The sequence below is a fragment of the Girardinichthys multiradiatus genome, chromosome 22 (genome assembly GCF_021462225.1).
Source record: "Girardinichthys multiradiatus isolate DD_20200921_A chromosome 22, DD_fGirMul_XY1, whole genome shotgun sequence".
Classification (NCBI taxonomy): Eukaryota; Metazoa; Chordata; class Actinopteri; order Cyprinodontiformes; family Goodeidae; genus Girardinichthys; species Girardinichthys multiradiatus.
In genome coordinates, this window is record NC_061814.1 from 29,797,214 (window position 1) to 29,824,698 (window position 27,485).

The window sequence follows — 27,485 nt, forward strand, 5'->3', positions numbered from 1 at the left end:
TCAAGTCATCCATCTTCACCATGATTGAGTAGGTCATAAATATGGTCATAACATACATAAATTAAAAGGCGATTCTGGGGTTTTTATTAGCTGTCAGGCATAGTCATCCAAATGAACAGAACTAAGAGCTTTGAAAACGTCACCCTGTGTGTAACGAATCTATAGTAGTTTCACTTCTTCAATGGTGCACCTGTTTTCAGCCAGTCCTCACAAGACCGTTGTGTTTGTCTGTTCCAGGTTTGCACAGATGAAGAGTGAACGATGCCTCATCTTTGGCTTTTCTCGTTTACAAAGTAAAGCACTACTGTACATCCTGTTGGCAAAAGAAAGACATACTGTGGACACAAGAGGGAGTCGTGGCTCAAGGCACATCAATTTAAACTGAGGAATGAACACATTATCATTTCAGAGGACAACTGGATCTATGAATTAAATAATTGTCTTTATGCAGCCATGGTTTGGAGTGATACTGTACATACTGTAAGAATAGGATTGGCCTTAATTCATGTATAAAAATGTAAAGTTAATTATTGCCACATTTCTTTCACTGGTGAAAACACCTAAAAAGGCAATGAGGAATACCTTTTTTTTTAATTGGATGTGGAGGATGGGGGAGTATCTATAGCACTTTTAACTGTTTCTCCAAGGGGACAGCTTAGTAGAAAAGGAGGGATCCTAAGTCAGTCACTATAAAGTCAAAAAAAAATGTGGCTACCCTCTGTGAACGGAAGAAGGCAATAGTTTCCCTTTTATTAAATGAATGCCATCCAAATATTTAAATATTTTTATGACTTATTCTGAAAGTGTGGGCAATAAGAAGGATTATTTTGTGTGTTTTTTGTTGCCTTTTGCCGAGGAGAAGTTGTCAAGTTGGAGCAATGTTCAAGTCTACTGGTCACTGGTGATGAGCTACCCATGTGACTGGGATGTAGCCAACTCAGAGGAGAAAACAAGGAACGGTTATTCCTCCCTGCTGCTGAACACCACACACACACACACACACACACACACCATTGACATACACCAATACTTGTGTTCCTCTGCTGCTCCTACAATGTTTGCTATGTACAAACAATATTAATAAACCAATTATTATTGTTTTTGTTTTCCATCTGTTTTCCATTTGTTTATCTTTTAGCATTGAAGTTATTACTATAAACTATTATCTCATCATATATAGTTATTCTAAATCCTATGCTGTGAAACTGCTCTTCCAAGCTTATGTTTTTTTTTGTGTCTGTCAGTATGCATATATGTATATGGGTGTTGCTTTTAGGAAAATATCTGCACAAAGAAGCATTCAAGATAAAATAGTGTGAGCTGTTTTAAAGGGATAGTTCAGGATTTTTGAAGTAAAGTTCTTTTGAAAGCAGTTATCTAAAATGCAGTAACTTTATCCCTTAGGGGGTTTCATTTAGAATAAATCCACATTTGGTGGCTGAAGCTGCAATCCTAAAAAATCTCAAAAATATTTGACAGTTTATGCAAACATTATTTATCAACATCTAAACTTTTTTCCTGTTTGCATCAAGCAGTGATTTACTGAGACGTCTACAATTATTAACATGGGAAATGGGTGTTGGAGGTAGGGCACCTCCAGTTATCTTCCTGTGTGAAACTTACTGGGAAATGAGGTTGTAAACTGTTACAGGTCAGTCTAAGTAAAAACCAAATTCCTTTGGAAGTCAACTAGTAAGCTATAAATCTGTCTTGTGAAAGCCTCTGAGATTTGCTAGAGAACATTAGTGAACAAACAGCACCTTGAAGATTAAAAGAAACACCAGCCAGTCAAGGACTATTGTGGAAAAGTTTAAACCAGCATTAGTTTGTGAAGCAATATCCCATGCTTTAAAAACAGAATAGTTCAAGTTGCTATTGCTGGCAATTGTGGCTCCATCTACAAATTGGACCTTATAGATTGAAAACAGGATATTATCAAAGTTTATATACATGTAAAAATAGACAAAATACATTAGGCAAGTGTAGTGCAGATCTGAAAATACAAAGAGGTTTCAACTGCAAAGCCTACAAACACGTGGCCGTACACCTAAATGAACAGGTTTAGCAAGAAGGCTTTAATCAGAGAAGTAAGGACCATGGCTACTGGAGAAGCTTTAGAGATCCATAACTCAGAGAATCAGTTGACAGGACGAAAAACTTGACATTCACAAATCTGAAGTTAATGGAAGATTAGGAACAAAGAAGTTCATAGGAAGTGCCTTTTATAGTTAGCCACAAGCTACATGAACAAACCTATGGAAGAACATTCTCTGGTCAGATAAGACCAACATTTAACCTTCTGGCCTACATGCGAAATGCTTCATGTGACTGAAAACGAACACCGCACAACCCCTTGAAGACAACATCCGTACCATGAAACATGGTGGTGGCAGCATCATACTGTGGGGATGCTTTTCCTCTGCAGGGGCAGAGGGGAGTAAGTAATCATTAGCTTGGGTGTAAAATAACCACTTGACAGTTTAAAAGTTCATAAAATAGTATTTAACCACTGACATTTTTAAGACTGCAGTCCACTTTGGTCATGGTCCGATTTAAACTAGCCATTATTCTCAGTCTTGATGTCAATATAATCTGGATTTATAATAAATGACGATGCTTTGAAGGTTATCTGCTGCAGGTAAGATATTAACTACTTACCCTCACTACAAAACTCCTGAGCTATCAGTTCCTATTAAACTCCTGGTGGAGCTTGGAAGGAGGTCTGAAAAGCAGATTTAAAACGTCACGAGTGAGACCAATTATGCAATATTTCATTCTTTGCAGATTTTCCTCAAATTTTAGAACATTTTTGGGCTACGCAGTACAAACAGGGGTAAAATAACTAGTGTTGAATTCTGAGGTGTATAAGTACATCATTTGTAAATTAAGTGTAACAAGGGATGCCCATTTCCCTGTCTGCTCCCTTTATTTATGAATTTGAATTCATGGCATCATTGCATTACACATCAATATTTTTCTTTTTCAGCCATTCAGTTGTAGACTTGTGTTTAAAATCTCTGTCCTGTGCCAGGATCTGCTTTCAAAAAGGCTTCACCTGATGGACAGATGGGTCTCATTTGACTAGGCAAAGTTTTAGTATAAAAAAAACCCTCATGAATGATTTGATGACTGCCAGGTACCATAGTGCAGTGTCTGTAAAAGCCTAAATCATCCCCCACACCCCTTCCTGGCCTCAGCGGTTGAGATGTTAGTACTGATATGTTGTAGTGCCGCTCTGTGCATTATGACCGAACAGCTACACTTTCATCTTTTCTGCCTGAAACACATCATTCGTTTTAGACATTCATTTAGATGCAACCTAGCAACACATCCAAACAAGGCAGACATGTTTTGTTTTTTTTCTGAACTTTTACCATCTCTTCTGAATGTGGCAGAGCTTGGGGTTTAATCAAACGTTACGCTTAAGTGAATTTTGCTTCTTATTGTCTTGATTACCATGAAGAGAACAAGTTGGATCAGTTATTTGAACCCTGCCTTACATTTTCACCTAGTTCTTTAAATCAAATTAAAAATTGATAGTTTTACATGTATTAGTCGGTTGGCTGTTTATTACTAATTTCAATAAGGATAGTCATGTTAGGTAGTTTTGAGTGATATATATATTTTGATTACAGCCATCATGTAGTGTCAGCTCTTATAATTTCTCCACTTGACTTTGGATTTCAACTTCTGGGTGAGATCTTGGCTGATGACCATTTCTTGTCATTTTTAGAGCTTTGAGTTGATGACAGCATGTTGCTTGTGCTCCTCCACCTGATTTTCTTTTTTTTTATGCAGTAAACTGACCTCCGGTTTGCACTGATGTTAGGATTGGTGAAGTTCCCAGGTAATGTTTCAAAATGTTAGTGCTTTATGTTCTTGAAGCACTTTCACTATCACTGTTACCATAAGACACAGTGTCCAATCATGCCCCATATCACCCAACTGTGCTTGGATAGTGGGTGAAATTGCTGTTTAAAGATGCCATTCTTAATGGAAGTGTTTTGGGGCATGCAGTTAAATATTAACCATCAACTTACATATGTCGCCACCTCTCACCCAGAGTCATCGTCTGAATAACAGGATAGGACTTTTACACCAGCAGATCAGGAGCTGCTGGAGACCTTTTGTGTTGCAAAAACCTGTAAAAGACAGCCACTTCCTCATATCAAACGCCTGACTAAGAGAAGAGACACCAGGATTCACTCCCACAGACCCCTCAGCTGCTTAGTGTGTTTTTTTTTTTCCCACAGTGTGACATCAGCTCATCCCACCAGGACTTAAACATTAACGTTTCAGAAATAAAAACTCTGGTGATGACTGCAGGTCACTGCCCTTGCACTTTGGTGTAAGGTGCAGCTAAGCCAAAATCCCACACCTTACAGTTTGTAAACCACAGCCAGCCCGCAGCGTCTCTTGCAAAATTATGGAGGCTTTTGTAAGTTTTAAACAAACTGTCTTCTGTTTTTACAGTCAACAACCGAAACTAATGTGAAGCTGATTTGTTATGCAACAGGGCAGTTACTTGTTTAGAGTATAATGAAACTGACAAATGTTGGAAAAAAACCAGAAGAACATCTTCAATATAGTGTCTTGCACAAGTATTTATACCCCTTTAATGTTTTCACATTTATGTGATAGACCAAAACAAAGGAGTGGATACATTTTAAGCACAAGTGTAACATTTTAACAAATAAAATTCAGAAAAGTGTGGTATGCATTAGTATTCAGCCTCCTTTACAATGATATCCCTAATTAAAAATCCAATATAGTCAACTGCATTAAAAATCATGTCAGAACCTGTTAGGTATGGCAGAAGACTTGAGACTGGGGCAGAGATCCACCTTCCAACAGGATGCCGATTCTAAACATGAAGCCAGGGGTTTTCAAATTGTGGCCCAGTGGCCATTTACAGCCCTTGAAAAGATGTTTTTGCGGCTCTGACGACAGTTCAAGAATGATGTGTGTTTTTAGAGCTAAAATTCTACCAATAAATAAATCTCAGGTGACCTATGAGGTAAGACTGATCCATTTCCAGTTCTTGTTTACTCAGTCACAATATTTTATATATTTTTTGACAAACTTCAACTTCATGATTTAGAGGCCAATTTTTCAACAGTCAGTACACTTTGGTCATTTGATTTAAATATTGCATGTTTAGTTTATTGTAGATTTATAAAAACAATACAAAAGAAATCAAACAACCTTTTTGGCCAACATAGCAAAATGTTTTGACACCTCTGATTTAGATACAAGCATATTCATGTTCGGCCCAGTCAAAGCCTACACCTAACTTACAATAAGAATCTGTAGTAAGACTTGATTTAAATAATTTATTCTTGTCCCATTTCTTGGTCTACTGCATAAAATCCCAATAAAATACATTATCTCCCAATGCAGATACCATTTGACGTACACGTTAATCAAAGAGGTAGTTCATATTTGACTTGTGAAAGAGAATGTTTCAATTTGAAACGTTCTCTTTCACAGGTGAGGGTCTCCTTGGCACTGTTAAAATATTTCCACTTAGATGAGATAACCCCCACCCTCTTCTTGTTTCTCAAACTTTCATTTCTGCTTTTGCGGCACAGCTTTAAGCATGGCTGGACATGCCTTGATGCAGGGCTGTACTTGTTGGCCTCGCTGAATTGCTGTTCACCTAGCTTTCAGATCTGTGGATCTCCACAGAAGCAGCCCTGACAGACAGCAGCACACCTTAATTGTTGTTTAGAGGGGCTGTCTTAATCCCATAATTTGAGCCTTTGTCAATCTCAGTCTGGCCAATCATCCAGCGTATTCCTATCGACACTGTAAAAGAAAATAATTCATTTAGAATGCTACTGCATCAAATCATAGTGGCGACAGATTTTGTAAAGAGCAGTATTATTTTTACAGTAGATTTCCTTTTCAAAAACACGTGTTTCCAAAAGTCTTCTTAAAATGAGAATTATCCGGTTTAATTTGTTACCATGACATCTAAAAGTAGTCATCACTTGTGTTAACAATGACATTTTTTGTTTAACAAGTAACATTTAAACTTGAGCTGACATCTGAATGTTTGTCATTTTGTCACTGCATCTAGTGTGGAAACACATGCCTAAATGCGGTTAAGGACAGGCTCCTCATACCGAGATGTCAAACTTTGCAAGACAACGGGAACTTACATCAGGGATGTCAAATCTGCTGCTTAGTAAAATGTTTGGACAGAAAGAAACTGGTTAAAATCAAGAGACAGGATATTATACCCAAATTTTGGAGACCTCAATGTACATGCATCTCAATAAATTAGAACATAATTAAAATCATATTTTAATCTATTACATAGATTTATTACATAGAGTGATGTATACCAATTGCTTTTGGTGGTTCAGGTAATTATGGCTTACTGTGAACGAAAAAAACAGATTCAGCTTCTCGGAAAATTTTAATATCACATAGGTCCAACAAAAAAGGACTTTCCGTACAGAAAAGCTATGTTATACCCCAACCAATTATAAAGAAGACTGCCTATTTTACTGTTGACCGGCAGACAGTCATTGCCCTCCATAAGGACGGCTAGTAACAAAAGGTCAATGCTAAACAGGCTGGCTGTTCACAGAATGCTGCATCTGAGTACATCAATAGAAAGTTGGATGGAAGGAAAAAGTGTGTCGGAAAACGTTGTACAAAAAACAGGGAGAACAGCAGCCTTGAAAGGATTGCAATAGTTTGGGGGAGGTTCACAAGGAGTGGACTGCAGCTGGAGTCAGTGCTTCAAGAGCAGAGACATATCTAGGGCATGGGCTTCAATTGTTGCATTCCTTGTGTTAGGCCACCCCTGAGCCAGTGTCGCTGGAAGCATCTCTCTTGTGGTAATGAGAAACCGAATGGTTGCAGATGAAAGAAGGTCATTTTGCTTTTCATCTGGATGTCTAGGTCCCAGTGTCTGGAGGAAGAACGGGGAGACCCAGAATCCAATCTGGTTAAGATCAAGTAGGAGGTTTCCACAATCTGATGTTTGTGGAAGCCATATCATCTACTTGTGTTTGTCCACAATGTTTTCTCTAGTATATCAGCCCACACACACATACGCACAAACAATACTAAAGATTAACAGAAATAAATAGTTAAAACTCATTACTCTGCATGTAGTTATTAAATTTGACTTTTACATTTTGAACTGAATTACTGAACTGAAACACTTCGATGTTGACCTAATCTAAAGAGATTTACCTAAACATCTCTGAAACCAACCTGAAGAGCACAGAACTCCAGCAGCGGTGATGGTAAGGACCGATCCGGAGCTGAGCAGTTCGGCGAGCAGGAGGCCCAGAGGGTACAGAACCACACAGGACCAGAAGAGCCAGTTGATCAGGGACCACGGCCGACGTGGAGGGCTCATGATGGGCCCAGGGAAACGCCCCGTTCGTGTGTAGTGGTCCTGAAAGCTATCCTGTTCAAAATGTAAACACAAAGAACTAAACACAAGCGTTCTTCATACAATAAAATGGGGTTTTATAGACATGCTGTTGGGTGTGCTTTAGCAAAAAAAAAAAAAAAAAAAAAGGTCAAGAACGTCAGGTTCACCAGGTTCAGATTACTCAGGTGAGCAAAGACAGGTGTAGAGACAACCAGTGTTTATAGTAGAGTCAGGACTGGAATAAAGAGCACCTCTACCATATATTTACAGAGTCTTCTTAGCTTTAAAAAAACAAGAGATTAATTTTTTCCTTGAGCATCCCATTTTCATGAGCATCCTTGATCAAAATGTCTGAGTGAAAGATGACTGAATTCAGTGCATACATTTCAGTATTTAAAGCAGGACTTACAGTATGTTACATTTTGTTAAATTCAGATGTTGCATCCTGTTTAAAGAAAAGTTTTTGCTCGAACACAAAAAGTCATCTGGGCTGCTGTATATACAATTCTTTTTCTTTTTTTTTGCAGCATTAGAGGCCTTTATTTTTAATTTTTCGACAGTAGGTAGACAGGAAAGCGGGCAAAGAGAAGGGGAGACATTCGGGCAAAGGTTGCTGGGTCCGGGACTTGAACCCGGGACAGCCGCATTGAGGACCATACCCTCTGCACATGGGTGTGCGCTTAACCCCTACAACACCCTGTATATAAAAATTTTAAAAGGTTTATTTGCAGACTTTCAACGCTTTCAGGGGATTGAGTGCCAATGAGAAATAACCAGGTGACTGCAGGTTTTAGACTGTTATAGATCACTGTCTAAAGTCATTGTTATCTTCTGCTTTGTTACAGTTTGACATTTGCTTTCTGAATTAAGAGTTTTTATCTGAACCCATTTTAACTTTTTCTAGTGAAAAACCTAATTTGCCCCTGGCTGCAATACAGTCCTAAATATAATCCAAATCCTGTCTGTTAAAGCCTTTTTCTGAAATTCTGCACCATTATGATCAACTTTAATGGAAAAGTGAATTTTGTGCTGAGGGAGGCGCTCAAGTTTGTAAGCACTGCTGCTCTCTAACAGTGCAGCACTTTTTCTTGGTCTGTAGCTACTTCCTGAGAGTATTCAAGGGTCAAAAAGAAGGCTTCATTTCCTTTTCTTACGAAATATTCAGAGGAAGTTCTCGACTAAAGCTGACCTCCATGACTCAGGTTGGCCCTGCCCTTTCAAAAAAGCCTTCCAAATTGAGAAAAAACAAACTATTCCAAGGGGAAAACCAAAGTATTTTGGAAAACACAACTCCCCTTTTCCTCAGTGATTCACTGTCATATTAGTTATTGCTCAATATGTCGGTCCAGTACAGACCACACAACTTTAAAGGATGTGAAACCATTATACAAACAAGCACTTATAGTTTTAAAGAAATTATATGAATGAAAGAAATATAGTCTCTTCATTTAAGTGCAAAAGCTTAACGTGTGATTTTCTGCATAATCTATATGGTTCTGTATGGCCTTGTTTTTCCTCCTGTCTAACTTTAAATCAACTGTGAATAGAAATACAGGTCCTTCTCAAAATATTAGCATATTGTGATAAAGTTCATTATTTTCCATAATGTCATGATGAAAATGTAACATTCATATATTTTAGATGCATTACACACTAACTGAAATATTTCAGGTCTTTTATTGTCTTAATACGGATGATTTTGGCATACAGCTCATGAAAACCCAAAATTCCTATCTCACAAAATTAGCATATTTCATCCGACCAATAAAAGAAAAGTGTTTTTAATACAAAAAACGTCAACCTTCAAATAATCATGTACAGTTATGCACTCAATACTTGGTCGGGAATCCTTTTGCAGAAATGACTGCTTCAATGCGGCGTGGCATGGAGGCAATCAGCCTATGGCACTGCTGAGGTCTTATGGAGGCCCAGGATGCTTTGATAGCAGCCTTTAGCTCATCCAGAGTGTTGGGTCTTGAATCTCTCAACGTTCTCTTCACAATATCCCACAGATTCTCTATGGGGTTCAGGTCAGGAGAGTTGGCAGGCCAATTGAGCACAGTGATACCATGGTCAGTAGACCATTTACCAGTGGTTTTGGCACTGTGAGCAGGTGCCAGTTCGTGCTGAAAAATGAAATCTTCATCTCCATAAAGCTTTTCAGCAGATGGAAGCATGAAGTGTTCCAAAATCTCCTGATAGCTAGCTGCATTGACCCTGCCCTTGATAAAACACAGTGGACCAACACCAGCAGCTGACACGGCACCCCAGACCATCACTGACTGTGGGTACTTGACACTGGACTTCTGGAATTTTGGCATTTCCTTCTCCCCAGTCTTCCTCCAGACTCTGGCATCTTGATTTCCGAATGACATGCAGAATTTGCTTTCATCTGAAAAAAGTACTTTGGACCACTGAGCAACAGTCCAGTGCTGCTTCTCTGTAGCCCAGGTCTGGGGAATGCGGCACCTGTAGCCCATTTCCTGTACACGCCTGTGCACGGTGGCTCTGGATGTTTCTACTCCAGACTCAGTCCACTGCTTCCGCAGGTCCCCCAAGGTCTGGAATCGGCCCTTCTCCACAATCTTCCTCAGGGTCCGGTCACCTCTTCTTGTTGTGCAGCGTTTTCTGCCACACTTTTTCCTTCCCACAGACTTCCCACTGAGGTGCCTTGATACAGCACTCTGGGAACAGCCTATTCGTTCAGAAATTTCTTTCTGTGTCTTACCCTCTTGCTTGAGGGTGTCAATAGTGGCCTTCTGGACAGCAGTCAGGTCGGCAGTCTTACCCATGATTGGTGTTTTGAGTGATAAACCAGGCTGGGAGCTTTAAAGGCCTCAGGAATCTTTTGCAGGTGTTTAGAGTTAACTCGTTGATTCAGATGATTAGGTTCATAGCTCATTTAGAGACCCTTTTAATGATATGCTAATTTTGTGAGATAGGAATTTTGGGTTTTCATGAGCTGTATGCCACAATCATCCGTATTAAGACAATAAAAGACCTGAAATATTTCAGTTAGTGTGCAATGAATCTAAAATATATGAATGTTAAATTTTCATCATGACATTATGGAAAATAATGAACTTTATCACAATATGCTAATATTTTGAGAAGGACCTGTACAAGAGAAGCTGCCAGAGGACACTGTATAAGACCACTAAAAGACATTTGGTCAGATGTTTTTCTTTCAGAGTGTCACATTATATACCACAAATTATCAGGCAGTTCTCATCTTGTCAGCTTCAAACAAATGTAAAGAAATGGTTTTTGGAGAATCAACACTGTCCAGTAGTTTCTTATATAGCATGAAGGGTCTTAACCTGGTCATCCACATGTTTACAACATGCACAGGGACTTCCAAAGAAAACTAGGCTTTTGGTTAACTCAGGTACATTTTTATATTTATATGTTCATTAATGTACAATGTCATTTTTGAATAAATAAAATGAAAATTGCTACTTTGATACAATAACACTTTGACACTTATGATATTTGAGTCAAGCTTTAGTTTTATGTTTCGATCACTAACAATAATAATAATAATAATAATAATAATGTCTGCCAGAAGCAGCATAAAGGTCCTACACGGGAGAGGTCGACCTTTATGCCTTCTAAAATTATAAAGATTTCTGATCCATTGTTCAATCCTATCCTGTGTATGAATATTACTTTCTAAGGTTAGCTATTTTACCTTTAAATAAAGCTTAAGCCATTATGCTGCCTCGACTTGTTTTTCTTTACAACCATGTTTGCTAACCATGTCTACCACACAGTTCCTTTTTTTATTCTCACTCACCTTTTCCTGGTAAAGTTTGTGCAGCCAAGCAGCACACTCTGCTTCATCGTCTGGAACTGACTCTAAAGGAATCCTCCTACATTAGATAGGAAGGAGAAACACCAGTCACACAAACAGGAATCCTGAATTGTAATCTTGCCTTACGCAGGTGTACGAGATTTTGTCCTACCTGACATATAAATCTGCATGATATTTCTTTCCATTAAGAATTCCAAGAAGGGTTGGTACTTCATTGTTTCTGAAGTTCAGTGTTGAATCGTAAACAGCTGCAGCTGCACCAGAAAAGCACAAAGAAACGGTTTACTGGAAGAGGAGACTCATTTGCACATTTATCTGGTTTTTCCACATTCAAGCGAGGCACATTTTTGAGGGCGGCATTCAAAAAGAAAACAACTGCTAGAAACTCACCAGTCCCCCTGAGGTTTTGGACGGTTACATAGAATCCTTTGGTTCTTGGCAGAAGATGGTACTTGAGTTGAGGTAAACCTTTGCCTTCAGCTACTTGCATGCTGATCTGGTGTTTCTTTGGGGTGAAGCGTGTTCCTTCACAGTAAAGCAGGAACTTGTGGGAGAAAATAACATTGTCAGGCCTTATCCCAAACATTTCCTGACTGAAAGATATCACTATGTCACCTTGACTTTAGAGAAAAAGAAATCCCCACAGGCTGACACCCACCCAATAGTTTTCAGGGTAATCCCGCAGATTCTGAAGGCTCTGAGCCACAGTTGTCCGGTCCTCCTCCCACTTCCTTTTGCAGAAAACTATCTCAAGGAAATACCACATCCAGCCAATCACTGGGACATAGGCCAGCTCCTTTTTGGCCAACACTTTGGAACTCTGGAGGTTTTAAGCGCAATAAAAAATAAAGGTTAGAGCAAAGACCTTAAGACAAACTTTGTGGTTCTCAGCAGTACTTTGTCTCACCCCAAGAACTCCAAATCTCTCACAGAAGGTCCAGCCGCACAGAAAGTCTATCTCGAAAGCATGGTTGAGGACCACAATTGCATTCTCGTTTCCATAGAGAGGGTAGCTCTTTGGGTCGGTGTAGAGCGTGCATTCTGTCCCAGACCACCACTCCAGGGCTGCTACCATCTCTGATGAGCATTGGGATACATTGACATAAACAGACAAGAGTGAGTGAATAATATCACAAGGAATTGTGGAGGGGTCAAATATTAGTTATTTTAATTAAATTAATTAAATAAATGTTCAATGATGATTAAATTCTTACAAAAACATACTACTTTGTTCTGGTGAAGAAATTTTATCAAAACATTTTGATCAGAATTAAACTAAAGAGTCTGGTTTAGAAAATAGTCAGCCATTTTCATTTATTTTGTGCAGTCTCCAGCAGAAAAGAGTAAGTATGATTTGTACTTTAAGTGAATATATCAATTTTGAAAAAAAAGGAATTCCCTTAAGACTTGTAGTTGAGAAAGTTTTGGTGTCATTAGTAATATTGCAAAGGATTGTTTAGAATGCAATATTTGTTGGTTGTTTTTTCAAGTTATCATGAATGCACACTTTGTATTGTTAGGAATAACCTTTATTCATATGACTCATAGCTGTTTTCCCCATTTATACCATAGTGATATAAAGCATAAGTTCTAATGTTTCCCTTTTGTTACAATAGGATAAGAATGCTCAGACATACAGGTCCATCTCAAAATATTAGCATATTGTGATAAAGTTCATTATTTTCCATAATGTCATGATGAAAATTTAACATTCATATATTTTAGATTCATTGCACACTAACTGAAATATTTCAGGTCTTTTATTGTCTTAATATGGATGATTGTGGCATACAGCTCATGAAAACCCAAAATTCCTATCTCACAAAATTAGCATATTTCATCCGACCAATAAAAGAAAAGTGTTTTTAATACAAAAAACGTCAACCTTCAAATAATCATGTACAGTTATGCACTCAATACTTGGTCGGGAATCCTTTGGCAGAAATTACTGCTTCAATGCCGCGTGGTATGGAGGCAATCAGCCTGTGGCACTGCTGAGGTCTTATGGAGGCCCAGGATGCTTCGATAGCGGCCTTTAGCTCATCCAGAGTGTTGGGTCTTGAGTCTCTCAACGTTCTCTTCACAATATCCCACAGATTCTCTATGGGGTTCAGGTCAGGAGAGTTGGCAGGCCAATTGAGCACAGTGATACCATGGCCAGTAAACCATTTACCAGTGGTTTTGGCACTGTGAGCAGGTGCCAGGTCGTGCTGAAAAATGAAATCTTCATCTCCATAAAGCTTTTCAGCAGATGGAAGCATGAAGTGCTCCAAAATCTCCTGATAGCTAGCTGCATTGACCCTGCCCTTGATAAAACACAGTGGACCAACACCAGCAGCTGACACGTCACCCCAGACCATCACTGACTGTGGGTACTTGACACTGGACTTCTGGCATTTAGGCATTTCCTTCTCCCCAGTCTTCCTCCAGACTCTGGCACCTTGATTTCCAAATGACATGCAGAATTTGCTTTCATCCGAAAAAGGTACTTTGGACCACTGAGCAACAGTCCAGTGCTGCTTCTCTGTAGCCCAGGTCAGGCGCTTCTGCCGCTGTTTCTGGTTCAAAAGTGGCTTGACCTGGGGAATGTGGCACCTGTAGCCCATTTCCTGCACACGCCTGTGCACGGCGGCTCTGGATGTTTCTACTCCAGACTCAGTCCACTGCTTCCGCAGGTCCCCCAAGGTCTGGAATCGGCCCTTCTCCACAATCTTCCTCAGGGTCCGGTCACCTCTTCTCGTTGTGCAGCGTTTTCTGCCACACTTTTTCCTTCCCACAGACTTCCCACTGAGGTGCCTTGATACAGCACTCTGGGAACAGCCTATTCGTTCAGAAATTTCTTACCCTCTTGCTTGAGGGTGTCAATAGTGGCCTTCTGGACAGCAGTCAGGTCGGCAGTCTTACCCATGATTGGGGTTTTGAGTGATGAACCGGGCTGGGAGTTTTAAAGGCCTCAGGAATCTTTTGCAGGTGTTTAGAGTTAACTCGTTGATTCAGATGATTAGGTTCATAGCTCGTTTAGAGACCCTTTTAATGATATGCTAATTTTGTGAGATAGGAATTTTGGGTTTTCATGAGCTTTATGCCAAAATCATCCGTATTAAGACAATAAAAGACCTGAAATATTTCAGGTAGTGTGCAATGAATCTAAAATATATGAATGTTAAATTTTCATCATGACATTATGGAAAATAATTAACTTTATCACAATATGCTAATTTTTTGAGAAGGACCTGTACAGTACGAGGATAAATGGTCCAAGGTTTGTCATGAACGACCTGAGGCTCGGGCACTGGGGTTGATAGTGGAGCAGCCGGTATCTCGTTTGATTAGAAAGCCACAGCACACTTAGATTAAGGATGGACACCCGCTACTACACAATCTAACAGATAGACATCACAATGGTGACACATAATATACTGATAATCACTGAGGGAGGGCACATCCATTGCATTGGAGTGCCAGATATAAAACTACATGTGACCTTCTATCAAGGCTCTTCGTCATCCTTTTACAGACTACAACGGTCTGAGACGGGAGCCTCAGTGCTGATCTCTGTAATCATTCCTCTGCCCAATTTAGATTAAAGGAGCTAAAAGTTAGAAACTGTTTGAGAGTTGTTCCTTTAAGAGTCTTTAGATAGAGTGTGTGATTGCTTCTGGGGCTCCGAGGCGTCTGACCGCCAACAGGATGCGGTAGCTCGGACAGTATACATAAAAACAAAAAAAAAACAAAAAAGAAATGTTTGCAGTAAGATAATATAAAGCTTCAGTTTTCAGGCAGCATGTTGTATGCATATTGTTAAGTTGTAATAATTACTGTTGGGGAAAAAAAAAAGAAATGAAAAAAATCACTTTTAGGGTTTAATATCAAACATATTTTTAGAATAATTGAAGTCAGCCAGTGATCCAACCGTCAACAATCATTGTTACTCATGTATTGACCAACCCTCGTCATGATTCTACTGGCAATAAGGACCTTGCAGTGATACTCTGCATGCATGAAGCTCGTTTTGTGTACCAGCCACAACTGTGAAACTCTATTTTAATTAATTAGGCATCTTTGGTGCTGTTCAACACAAGATTGTAGGTTTTAAATGTATATTAAGATGATAATAGATTGAGAAAATGCAAGCGATATTCCATCATCATCTTGCTTATGATGTTTTTTTAATTTTGTACTTTTATTTGATAAATAAAAAAACTGACAAAGATTGTATGTTATATCTAATGTCTAGATCAATAAAGGTAAGGTAAGGTAAGTTTATTTATATAGCGCTTTTCAGCAACGAGACACTCAAAGCGCTGTACATACAATTACAATACAATCACAAAGCAAATAAACACAGATACAGACACAGAAAAACAAATCAAATGATATAATCAAACAGAGGTAATTTAAAAAAGTAAAGTAAAATAAAATAAAGAGAATAGAATGATGGACAAGAAAATGAAAAGAAAATTGGACTGAAAACGCAACTATTCATGCCTAGATGGCACAGTCAAAGGCCACTCTAAACAAATAAGTTTTTAATCTTGATTTAAAGCAACTTAGGGTTTCGGCGCTTTTACAGTTTTCTGGCTGTTTATTCCAGATTAGTGGAGCATAAGAACTAAAAGCTGCTTCTCCATGTTTGGTTCTGGTTTTGGGTACGCAGAGTAGCTTTGAGCGAGAAGACCTGAGAGGTCTGAGTGGTTGATACACTGACAACAAGTCTGTAATGTATTTTGGTGCTAAGCCATTCAGTGATTTATAGACTAACAGAAGTATTTTAAAGTCTATTCTCTGAGCTACAGGGAGCCAGTGTAGGGACTTTAGAACCGGGCTGATGTGCTCCACTTTCTTAGTTCTAGTGAGGACGCGGGCAGCAGCGTTCTGGATCAACTGCAGCTGTCTGATCGACTTTTTAGGCAGACCTGTGAAGACACCGTTGCAGTAATCAATTCTACTAAAGATGAACGCATTAATTCGTTTTTCAAGGTCCTGCTGAGACATTAGTCCTTTAATCCTGGAGATGTTCTTTACGTGATAGAAGGCCGACCTTGTTACTACCTTTATGTGCCTCTGAAGGTTCAAGTCTGAGTCCATCACTACACCCAGGTTTCGAGCCTGACTGGTGGTTTCAAGCTGTATTAACTGAAGCTGTGTGCTAACTTTTAAACGCTCTTCCTTTAGTCCAAAGATTATTACTTCAGTTTTGTTTTGATTCAGCTGAAGAAAATTTAGGCCCATCCATGCACTGATTTCTTCTAAGCATTTACCCAGCGCTTGAATGGGTTCATGGTCACCTGGTGACTTTGTAACGTATAGCTGTGTGTCGTCTGCATAGTTATGATAACTTACGTTGTTGTTTATTAAAATCTGAGTTAGGGGGAGCATGTAGATATTGAATAGGAGGGGCCCTAAGATGGACCCTTGGGAAACGCCACATGTGATTTTTGTGCTCTCTGATGTAAAGTTACCTACTGACACAAAAAAGTCCCTGTCCTTCAAGTAGGATTTAAACCAGTTGAGTGCTGTACCAGAAAGGCCCACCCAGTTTTCCAGGCGCTCTAATAAAATGGAGTGATCAAGTGTCGAATGCTGCACTAAGGTCCAATAATACCAGCACTGTGGTTCTTCCACAGTCTGCATTTATACGGATGTCATTGAACACCTTGGCAAGAGCAGTCTCTGTACTGTGGTGAGCAGGAAGCCTGACTGGAAGACATCGAAGCCGTTGATCATTGTTAGGAAGTTGTTTAACTGTTGAAACAGTTTTTTTCAATTATCTCACTGATGAAGGGGAGGTTTGATATAGGCCTGTAGTTCTGTAGTAGCAGCTTGTCCAAGTTGCTCTTTTTCAATAGAGGTTTGATAATTGCTGTTTTCAGGGCCTGGGGGAAAACACCTGACAAAAGGGACGTGTTTATTATTTGTGTTAAATCAGATGTTATTACAGACAAAGCTGTCTTAAGGAGGGCTGTGGGTAAAAGATTGAGACAGCAGGAAGAAGAGCTCAGTTGCTGTACGATTTCTTCTAAGATTTTGTAGTTTATTTGGTGAAATTGGGAAGTTTTGTCAAAATCAGTTCTAGTTGGAGACAACTTTGGTACTGGAGTTGTTGTGGATGTGCTGACTGCCTCTCTGATCTTTTGGGTTTTTTCAGTAAAGAATTTAGCAAATTCATTGCAGGCCCTGGTAGAGTGTAGTTTAGATGCTACAGTTACAGGAGGGTTTGTTAACCTGTCAACCGTGGCAAATAATGCACGAGCATTATGTTTTTGCTGATGATCTCAGAAAAGAAAGATTCCCTTGCATTTTTCAGTTGTAGGTTATATCTGTATAGTCTCTCTTTATAGATAATATAGTGAACCTGGAGTCCAGTCTTTTGCCACCTGCATTCAGCTTTTCGACACTCCTTTTTTTCACTTCTGACTGGTGGAGCACTTCTCCATGGAGACATTTTCTTCCCAGAAACGACTTTCACTTTAATTGGAGCAATTGAATCAATGATGTCTGAGATTTTAGAATGAAAGTTATCTACCAGCTCATCTACAGTGTTACAGAGCAAAGTGGAGGTAGAAGAGTAAATCTGGTTAAAGGTTTCAGCAGCACCGTCCTTAAAGATGCGTTTTCTTATCATGTCTCTTTGGCAAACTGAGTCATAGCAGATGATGCTTTCAAAAATAACAGAAAAGTGGTCAGATAGAGCAACATCAGTTACAGACACCTTGTTTAGACCCTTAGTGATAATCAAGTCCAAAATATGTCCTGTTTGTGCATTTGCTGTTTAACATGTTGAGTCAAACCTAAATTTCTAAGAGTGTCACATAGATCTATTGCACTTCTCTCTTCAAGATTGTCCATGTGATTGTTGAAGTCTCCCACAATAATTAAACAGTCATAGTCAACACATATCACAGATAAAAGCTCATTAAAATCACTGATAAAGTTTGTTTTGGACTTAGGAGACCTGTAAATATTCAAGAACATGTTTCGGACTGGACTCTTTACCTGGAGAGCCAAATATTCAAAAGAGTCAAATTTGCCCAGAAATACTTTTTTACACTCTAATAAATCTTTAAACAAAGTGGCCACACCTCCACCTTTTCTTTGCTGTCTGCTCTCACAAAGAAAATTGAAGTTCGGAGGCGTTGCCTCTATCAGAATGGGAGCTTCATTAAATTCATGTAACCTTGTTTCTGTTAAAAACATAACATCAAGATCGTGGTCAGTAATGAAGTCATTGATTAAAAATGATTTTCCTGACAGATCTAATGTTCAGTAAAGCCAGTTTATATGACTTAAAGTCTGGTTGTACCTGACAGTTTATGGCTTTTTTTGATAGTTTATTACTGTCTCTTATCCTTTTGGCTTTGTTCTTTCTGTCACGTATAAGCACAGAGATTTTAACACTATCTCCTATTAGGGGCCCACGTTTTTCCTGGACATGATCATTTCTGATAGAGTTACCACTGGGGCCCAGACTGTATCACAGAGAAGTGATTTGAAGGTCTTGATTAGGAGGAGATAGATTAGGAGGTGGTGGAGGTCTGCGGCATTTGGAAGATGTTGGTTTAGTAGCAGGGCCTCGGCCACGGGGGTGTTGAATGGAGAAGGTGTCAGAGCCATTTGGGTCCCGATTTTAAGAGCTCCTTTCATGTTATCAGAATCCAGTAAAGCAAAAAGCGGGCTCAGTGGGGAGATAGGAGAGTTCTGTGCAGTCTGGGTTGGGGTGAAGGGGGTTTACCAGGGGTGTCGGTCTGGGTCTGGGTTTGGGGGGATGGGGGTATAATGGGGGGGTCCACTTCTCCTGTGGATTTCGACGGGGAGACCTTTTGTGATGACCTCTCTTTCTCAGCAAACTGGCTGATTGTTTCTGCTGGAGCTGTTGGAGGCAGCGTTATCATTGTTGTTGATACTCCATGTTCTCTGCTGAAGGTTGGAGCTGCTGGCGGATTATTTACTGAATAGAAGAGATTAGATATGAGACGTCTGGCTCCTGGCTTGTTCAAACAGAAACCATCTTGCTTGAAGAGTTGTCTTTTCTCCCAAGAAATATTAAAGTTGTCGATGATTTTCACAGATGTGGTGGCACATGTTTTTTTCAACCACTTATTAATCATCAGAAGTCTGGAAAAAACCTAATCTCCACAGAAAATCGGTGCAAAGGGTCCGCTGAGAAACACCTTGATATTGAGACCTCCAACAATATTCAGAAGACGAGTGAAATCCTCCTTCAGTCTTTCTGATTTTTTCTTAGCCACGTCATCCGTGGCTCCACAGTGTATAAAAAGGTTTTCTAGAGACGGGCGCTTTTCTGTGATTGCCAAAATATTCTCTGAGATATCAGAGACCACGTTACTGGTACCAATCATAACTTCTGTGTTTTTCTTGTTGCAGAAGTTTTTAATCCCATCCACAGCTGTGTTGCCCACTATTAGGGTTCTTGGTCCAGTGGGACGCTTTTTCTCTGGCAGCTTAGGAGAAGACTGTTTAGAATGAAGGTTGTTCTCAAACCTTTTATTGATCTCAGAAGATGGATCATTTTCCTGGTTTTCATTCTGTAGTGGAGCAAATCTGTTTTGGAGGGGAATTCCATTGTTTCCAGCTGTCTCACTCCTATCAGTTGTGACAGCAGCTCGCTGTCGAAGTCTCCTTTTCCCAGGGGAAACGGGGACATTTCTCTGTAATTCTGGCCATTCTAATTTATTTAATTGCTGAGATCTTCCAGTGAGTCGTCCACCTTGATTTTTTGGGCATGCCTCTAAAACATGCCAGGAGGTTCTGCCGGTAGGTTTATTCTCAGTGTTCTGATTGCCGGCTGAGTTGTTGAGCTGGCTGTCACTGTTTGGGATCACAGGCAGAGTTGAATCATCGTTGTACCCCATATTCACCTCCACATTCACTTCTAGTCAATGGATTTTCAACTCCAAAACAGACAATTTCTGTAAAAGTTTGTCAAAGTCCTCTGTGGTGAAGGGAGGCCTTTTGTGCTGATTAGCTAGCGTCAACCTGTCCTGCTTTCGAGTTCAATTATAAAAACATCAAAGTCCTTTAAAAAAAAAAATTATAATAATAATCCTTGAGAGTTGCTGGTAGGAAGTTGTTTTAGTCCAATATTTCTGTAATTTTGGCTAAGACATAAAAAGTTAGGAGTAAAAGAATGCAAGCAAGCAGGGAGCTTAGGAGAAAAGCGTCTGAACAGGCAGAGAGGCGGAAGCAAAAAACGTTGAAACTAAATTCAAGTAAATTAACAGATTGTAGCAAAACCACATCAAAATTAGTAGAATTTAACAAATTTTGTCGAGTAGCAAAATTTTAAATCCATTATTTCATTTATGCAAGTGTCTTTTCACTATAAAATGTACGCAAGTCCCGCTCAGAAATATTCATTCATATTTATCTCGATAAAATGTATGCATATTGTTATAATTAATTTACTGATCGAATTCCAACATTGTCTCATCAGTGTAATTGCTTCTAAAAACAATCTTATACTTTTGCAATAAGTTCACACATCGTTTAGCATTTTTGTCCCTACTTGTTGCAACATCAGATCTTGGAGCTGCAAAGCAAACAATGTACCAACAGAAAACCCAATACAGTATCGACTTTGTTGCAGGGAGGAGGATCAGTACTTACGACTTGCAATGCAGTAGCCCAGTCTGACGTTGATCCTGCGGGCCAGCTGCTTACTGACCAGCCACAGAGGTAAGGTACAGAGCTGTATCAGGTTGACAATAAGTCCGCTCACCAGGAACACGTAGCATATGATCAGGTGGCACAAAAACTGGGATTTTAGAAACTGCAGTAGCCCCATCCTTCTGCTAAAATAAAAACACATAAAACAAAACAACGACTTAGAAGCAGAATATTTCATTTTTTTAATCATTCAAGGTTAGCAGCTAGTTTAACCCTAGGCCCTATCAGCATATAATGCGTTGCAAATGTATTGGAGCCACAAATTTGAAATAAGATACATGGGAGTTTAAATCAGACTAACACAAAGTAGTAAAAGATAGTGAGGTGGAAAATAAATTGTTTTATGCATATATTGTGCATTTGTATTCAGCCGCATTTTACCATTGAAATAAATTACTGTGCCAACAACTGGTTTCAGAAATCAACTATTAAAACAGGATCCAAAGCTTTTAACATCTCAGTACAGTACAGAGTACAGCACAGCTGCTAACAAAACAAGACAAGGTCATCTGCCTGAACTGACAGACCTTTCAGTCAAAGAAGCAGCCAAGAGACTCGTGGTACCTGGAGGAGCTGCAGAGCTCTAAGCTCCAATAGAATCTGTTGACCAGATCATCATGAGCAGTGGACTCAACAAGTCTGGCCTTTATAGAAGAGAGGCAATGAATAGAAGCCACTGTTGATGAAAAGCCATAAGAAGTCCTGTGTGCAGGGAACACAGCAAACATGCAGAAGAAGGATCAGATGCGACTGAAAGTTAACATTTAGGCTTTTATGCTAAATGCTATATGTGGTGAAACATCAACCTTGCACACCACCCTAAACACATCATTAATATGGTGAGACATGGCAATGGCAGCACTACAGGTCCTTCTCAAAAAATTAGCATATTGTGATAAAGTTCATTATTTTCTATAATGTAATGATGAAAATTTAACATTCATATATTTTAGATTCATTGCACACTAACTGAAATATTTCAGGTCTTTTATTGTCTTAATACGGATGATTTTGGCATACAGCTCACGAAAACCCAAAATTCCTATCTCACAAAATTAGCATATTTCATCCGACCAATAAAAGAAAAGTGTTTTTAATACAAAAAACGTCAACCTTCAAATAATCATGTACAGTTATGCACTCAATACTTGGTCGGGAATCCTTTTGCAAAAATTACTGCTTCAATGCGGCGTGGCATGGAGGCAATCAGCCTGTGGCACTGCTGAGGTCTTATGGAGGCCCAGGATGCTTCGATAGCGGCCTTTAGCTCATCCAGAGTGTTGGGTCTTGAGTCTCTCAACGTTCTCTTCACAATATCCCACAGATTCTCTATGGGGTTCAGGTCAGGAGAGTTGGCAGGCCAATTGAGCACAGTGATACCATGGTCAGTAAACCATTTACCAGTGGTTTTGGCACTGTGAGCAGGTGCCAAGTCGTGCTGAAAAATGAAATCTTCATCTCCATAAAGCTTTTCAGCAGATGGAAGCATGAAGTGCTCCAAAATCTCCTGATATCTAGCTGCATTGACCCTGCACTTGATAAAACACAGTGGACCAACACCAGCAGCTGACACGGCACCCCAGACCATCACTGACTGTGGGTACTTGACACTGGACTTCTGGCATTTTGGCATTTCCTTCTCCCCAGTCTTCCTCCAGACTCTGGCACCTTGATTTCCGAATGACATGCAGAATTTGCTTTCATCCGAAAAAAGTACTTTGGACCACTGAGCAACAGTCCAGTGCTGCTTCTCTGTAGCCCAGGACTGGGGAATGTGGCACCTGTAGCCCATTTCCTGCACATGCCTGTGCACGGTGGCTCTGGATGCTTCTACTCCAGACTCAGTCCACTGCTTCCGCAGGTCCCCCAAGGTCTGGAATCGGCCCTTCTCCACAATCTTCCTCAGGGTCTGGTCACCTCTTCTCGTTGTGCAGCGTTTTCTGCCACACTTTTTCGTTCCCACAGACTTCCCACTGAGGTGCCTTGATACAGCACTCTGGGAACAGCCTATTCGTTCAGAAATTTCTTTCTGTGTCTTACCCTCTTGCTTGAGGGTGTCAATAGTGGCCTTCTGGACAGCAGTCAGGTCGGCAGTCTTACCCATGATTGGGGTTTTGAGTGATGAACCAGGCTGGGAGTTTTAAAGGCCTCAGGAATCTTTTGCAGGTGTTTAGAGTTAACTCGTTGATTCAGATGATTAGGTTCATAGCTCGTTTAGAGACCCTTTTAATGATATGCTAATTTTGTGAGATAGGAATTTGGGGTTTTCATGAACTGTATGCCAAAATCATCCGTATTAAGACAATAAAAGACCTGAAATATTTCAGTTAGTGTGCAATGAATCTAAAATATATGAATGTTAAATTTTCATCATGACATTATGGAAAATAATGAACTTTATCACAATATGCTAATATTTTGAGAAGGACCTGTATGTTGTGGGGATGCTTTTACTTTAGCGAGGATGGAGAAGCTTATCCGAATTGGTAGGAAGAAAATGACCCGAAACATACAGGTCCTTCTCAAAATATTAGCATATTGTGATAAAGTTCATTATTTTCCATAATGTCATGATGAAAATTTAACATTCATATATTTTAGATTCATTGCACACTAACGGAAATATTTCAGGTCTTTTATTGTCTTAATACGGATGATTTTGGCATACAGCTCATGAAAACCCAAAATTCCTATCTCACAATATTAGCATATTTCATCCGACCAATAAAAGAAAAGTGTTTTTAATACAAAAAACGTCAACCTTCAAATAATCATGTACAGTTATGCACTCAATACTTGGTCGGGAATCCTTTTGCAGAAATTACTGCTTCAATGCGGCGTGGCATGGAGGCAATCAGCCTGTGGCACTGCTGAGGTCTTATGGAGGCCCAGGATGCTTCGATAGCGGCCTTTAGCTCATCCAGAGTGTGGGGTCTTGAGTCTCTCAACGTTCTCTTCACAATATCCCACAGATTCTCTATGGGGTTCAGGTCAGGAGAGTTGGCAGGCCAATTGAGCACAGTGATACCATGGTCAGTAAACCATTTACCGGTGGTTTTGGCACTGTGAGCAGGTGCCAGGTCGTGCTGAAAAATGAAATCTTCATCTCCATAAAGCTTTTCAGCAGATGGAAGCATGAAGTGCTCCAAAATCTCCTGATAGCTAGCTGCATTGACCCTGCCCTTGATAAAACACAGTGGACCAACACCAGCAGCTGACACGGCAACCAGACCATCACTGACTGTGGGTACTTGACACTGGACTTCTGGCATTTTGGCATTTCCTTCTCCCCAGTCTTCCTCCAGACTCTGGCACCTTGATTTCCAAATGACATGCAGAATTTGCTTTCATCCGAAAAAGGTACTTTGGACCACTGAGCAACAGTCCAGTGCTGCTTCTCTGTAGCCCAGGTCAGGCGCTTCTGCCGCTGTTTCTGGTTCAAAAGTGGCTTGACCTGGGGAATGTGGCACCTGTAGCCCATTTCCTGCACACGCCTGTGCACGGTGGCTCTGGATGTTTCTACTCCAGACTCAGTCCACTGCTTCCGCAGGTCCCCCAAGGTCTGGAATCGGCCCTTCTCCACAATCTTCCTCAGGGTCCGGTCACCTCTTCTCGTTGTGCAGCGTTTTCTGCCACACTTTTTCCTTCCCACAGACTTCCCACTGAGGTGCCTTGATACAGCACTCTGGGAACAGCCTATTCATTCAGAAATTTCTTTCTGTGTCTTACTCTCTTGCTTGAGGGTGTCAATAGTGGCCTTCTGGACAGCAGTCAGGTCGGCAGTCTTACCCATGATTGGGGTTTTGAGTGATGAACCAGGCTGGGAGTTTTAAAGGCCTCAGGAATCTTTTGCAGGTGTTTAGAGTTAACTCGTTGATTCAGATGATTAGGTTCATAGCTCATTTAGAGACCCTTTTAATGATATGCTAATTTTGTGAGATAGGAATTTTGGGTTTTCATGAGCTGTATGCCAAAATCATCTGTATTAAGACAATAAAAGACCTGAAATATTTCAGTTAGTGTGCAATGAATCTAAAATATATGAATGTTAAATTTTCATCATGACATTATGGAAAATAATGAACTTTATCACAATATGCTAATTTTTTTAGAAGGACCTGTACTGCCACAGCTAAAATGGAATAGTTTGGATCAAGCATATCTAAGGGTTAAAATGACCCATTCAAAGTCTATACCCAATTCCAATTAAGAATGCGCTGAAAGACTTGAAATCATGGTTCACATGCCCTCTTCAAACAAACAATCTTGACAGACTTTGAGCTATTTTGCAAACAAAAATGACTTTGCAGCTATAATTGCATTGAAAGGTTTGGTTTGACACTGTATTGAATCATGGGGGTTAATGTATACCGATGCCACATTGCCCGGACTTGCATTAGCTAAATGTTTTTGATGTATAATTTCCCCCCTCTTTATTATGGCACGCTACTCCGTGTTGGTCTTAAAACCCTAATAAAAGCAATACAGTAAAGTTTATAGCTACAGTGTGAAAAAGTTCAAGAGGTATGAATAGTTTTGTAAACACTAGGCTATATGCTGTTTTATTTCTAAAAGGGTTTGTTTGACCAGTCTTTCTGGTTTTGTTTAATGAATGAATCTTTTGAGCTGAGCCGTGCACTAACAGCCAACGACAGAGCAAACGCTTGCACGGAAGAAAACACATGAATTTTGGGAACGGGAGTGAGAAATTGTGAACGTCAACTACACCCACTGCTTTGGTGTGGTTTTGTAATTTCCTTACAGAGAACATATAGTTTCAACACTTGTGTTATTAAAACTGCCTGGAAAGAGACAGCTAAGCGTGGTTAAACAGCTGTTTCACAGAACAGATTTTATTTATTTATGACTACCATCATTTCAGTATTTCCCACTTGGAAGAAAATATATATAAATTACGTTATACATCTCACCTTCAAGTAAAACAGACAAATTTTCCCTCTATCCGGTTTTGTGAGTTCCAGTAATCCTGCCTCGGAAACCTTCAACTCCCAAAACGCTACAAAAGAATCACTGTAGTTCCATGTCACCGGGAATTTCAGCCCTTCCTCTTCAGATATGGTGTGGTTCCTTCTGCTTGATGTGGGTTCATCACCCCACTCACTGGTAAAAGCTAACACTTCCCCACATGTGCCACCACACCCATTAAAAAGTCACGCCTTAATTGAAGAGATAACTTGTGTGTGTTTCAGATCTCTGTCACTTTCTAGAACGTGGACCTGACGAAGATCGTCTATTTCTGCAGTTGAAGCGCATTCATTCCAATCCGGAGTCGCACAGTTGCCATAGTAACAGCTGTTGTTAAGAAGAGGATAAACAAACCCGGGTTTGTACACTTGATACACCAACCAACTATTAAATATATTTTTAGATTATTTGTTGTGCAACGCTTCCGAATAACTTCATATTAAGATGGTTTCTATGCAAAGTTCTTAATATTTCGCGTTGCTGATGTATGTTTTTCTTTGTTTGAAACAAATGGCACAGAGTGACCCTCTGTACGTTTTTCGTCTTCGTGCTGCCTCTATTTGGTCACGGGAAAAGGCGCAGCAAAATATAGCACATGCGCAATATTTTCTTTCTTGATTTGATTCCACTAAAGTGTTAATGAAATGATTATCATCTTTAGTTTAATCCAAATAGGCTATGAAAATAACTTGGCAAAATTTTACTTAAAGTTTACAAACAGAATATTTCACTTTAAAAAATTTAAGGTTTATGAACTTAAAAATAAATAAGAAACTCCCCATTCACAGAAAATAAAAGCAATCTGCTACATCATTTTAAAACTACATTTATTTTCAAGGACAAATAATATAAAAAAAAACCATCCAATGTATTTTCCTCTTCCAAACACTAGAGGGAAATAAAGATGCGTTAAGCACCTTTCCTTAAACTCATGCACATATACTTTTTAATTTTGTCTCCAAAAAATATGATTAATTTGAATGTCATCTGTACTGCAAATCAAACAATATTTTGTAGGTTTTCTTTGTAACGCAAACCCCCTGAATGGATTGTAATGAGTCTTATGTTCCACTTTCAGGAGAAGCTCACTGGGAACGGATTCTAAACTCTCTTTTTAAAGGTCCCACATTGTCAAATAATAACTGCAGTGGTTCGGACACACCGTGAAGTGGTTTAGGAAGTTCTTCATGTTCAAACATCAAACTCAGAGTTTGAAGGGGGCTCAAGGGAATAATGTTTAAGCAGTGAAGACGTTTTGTTGGTGCAAGCATGATGGAGTGCAGCAGATTTTACATTGTGAGCTGAACTGAGGAACACATTTAAGAACTATCCTAGTTATCTTAAATTCCTTTGACCTACTGAAATCATCAAAGACAACATTCAAGTAACAGTTAAAGCCTTATCTCAGTGAAGCTCATTTTTTATTAACAATTAGATATGAGACATTTTTAATTTTTAACAATTGTCTATGACGAGATCCTTACTTAAAACTAAAGTATCGATGGGTCTTAAGTTTACAGATCACAACTTATTTTTTTTTTCAAACAAACATTTATAAAAAGTGATTATTTCTGGAGAATGCCAGAAAAGGATGCCACA

At 39.5% G+C, this 27,485-nt stretch overlaps 2 protein-coding genes across 10 annotated transcripts in view; one reads left to right on the top strand and one right to left on the bottom strand.

Moving 5' to 3' along the window:
- Positions 1-1,100, top strand: part of map3k4 (mitogen-activated protein kinase kinase kinase 4) — a 30,951-nt gene extending 29,851 nt beyond the window's left edge. For all 6 annotated transcript variants that reach the window (XM_047351936.1, XM_047351932.1, XM_047351934.1 and 3 more), the window contains one exon: positions 238-1,100. In XM_047351936.1, the coding sequence (XP_047207892.1) occupies positions 238-258 (21 nt within the window). In that variant the 3' untranslated portion in view covers positions 259-1,100. The remainder of the gene's footprint in view (positions 1-237) is intronic.
- A 3,486-nt stretch (positions 1,101-4,586) lies between these two features.
- Positions 4,587-26,123, bottom strand: agpat4 (1-acylglycerol-3-phosphate O-acyltransferase 4 (lysophosphatidic acid acyltransferase, delta)). 4 transcript variants are annotated; one of them, XM_047350637.1, is made up of 10 exons: positions 25,832-26,123; positions 21,465-21,602; positions 20,841-21,025; positions 12,121-12,290; positions 11,872-12,033; positions 11,604-11,757; positions 11,365-11,467; positions 11,196-11,271; positions 7,234-7,432; positions 4,587-5,808 (listed from the first exon to the last, which is right to left on the bottom strand). In XM_047350637.1, the coding sequence occupies exons 3-10, from the start codon at positions 21,016-21,018 to the stop codon at positions 5,717-5,719; spliced, it is 1,134 nt and encodes a 377-aa protein (XP_047206593.1). In that variant the 5' UTR covers positions 21,019-21,025; positions 21,465-21,602; positions 25,832-26,123; the 3' UTR covers positions 4,587-5,716. The 4 variants fall into 4 exon arrangements, with proteins under 4 accessions (XP_047206593.1, XP_047206594.1, XP_047206592.1 ...); XM_047350638.1 differs by lacking the exon at positions 21,465-21,602 and having other exon boundaries at positions 20,841-21,022; positions 25,832-26,122; XM_047350636.1 differs by lacking the exon at positions 21,465-21,602 and having other exon boundaries at positions 25,832-26,121.
- Positions 26,124-27,485: the final 1,362 nt, after the last annotated feature.

Coding starts and splice junctions, on each gene's coding strand:
- agpat4 (XM_047350637.1), bottom strand. CDS start 21,018: ATGGGGCTACTGCAGTTTCTAAAATCCCAGTTTTTGTGCCACCTGATC. Junction 11,468..11,603: donor CCAAAACCTCAGGGGGACTG/GTGAGTTTCTAG, acceptor TTTCTGGTGCAG/CTGCAGCTGTTTACGATTCA. Junction 5,809..7,233: donor TGGAGTTCTGTGCTCTTCAG/GTTGGTTTCAGA, acceptor TTTCTTTTACAG/TGTCGATAGGAATACGCTGG.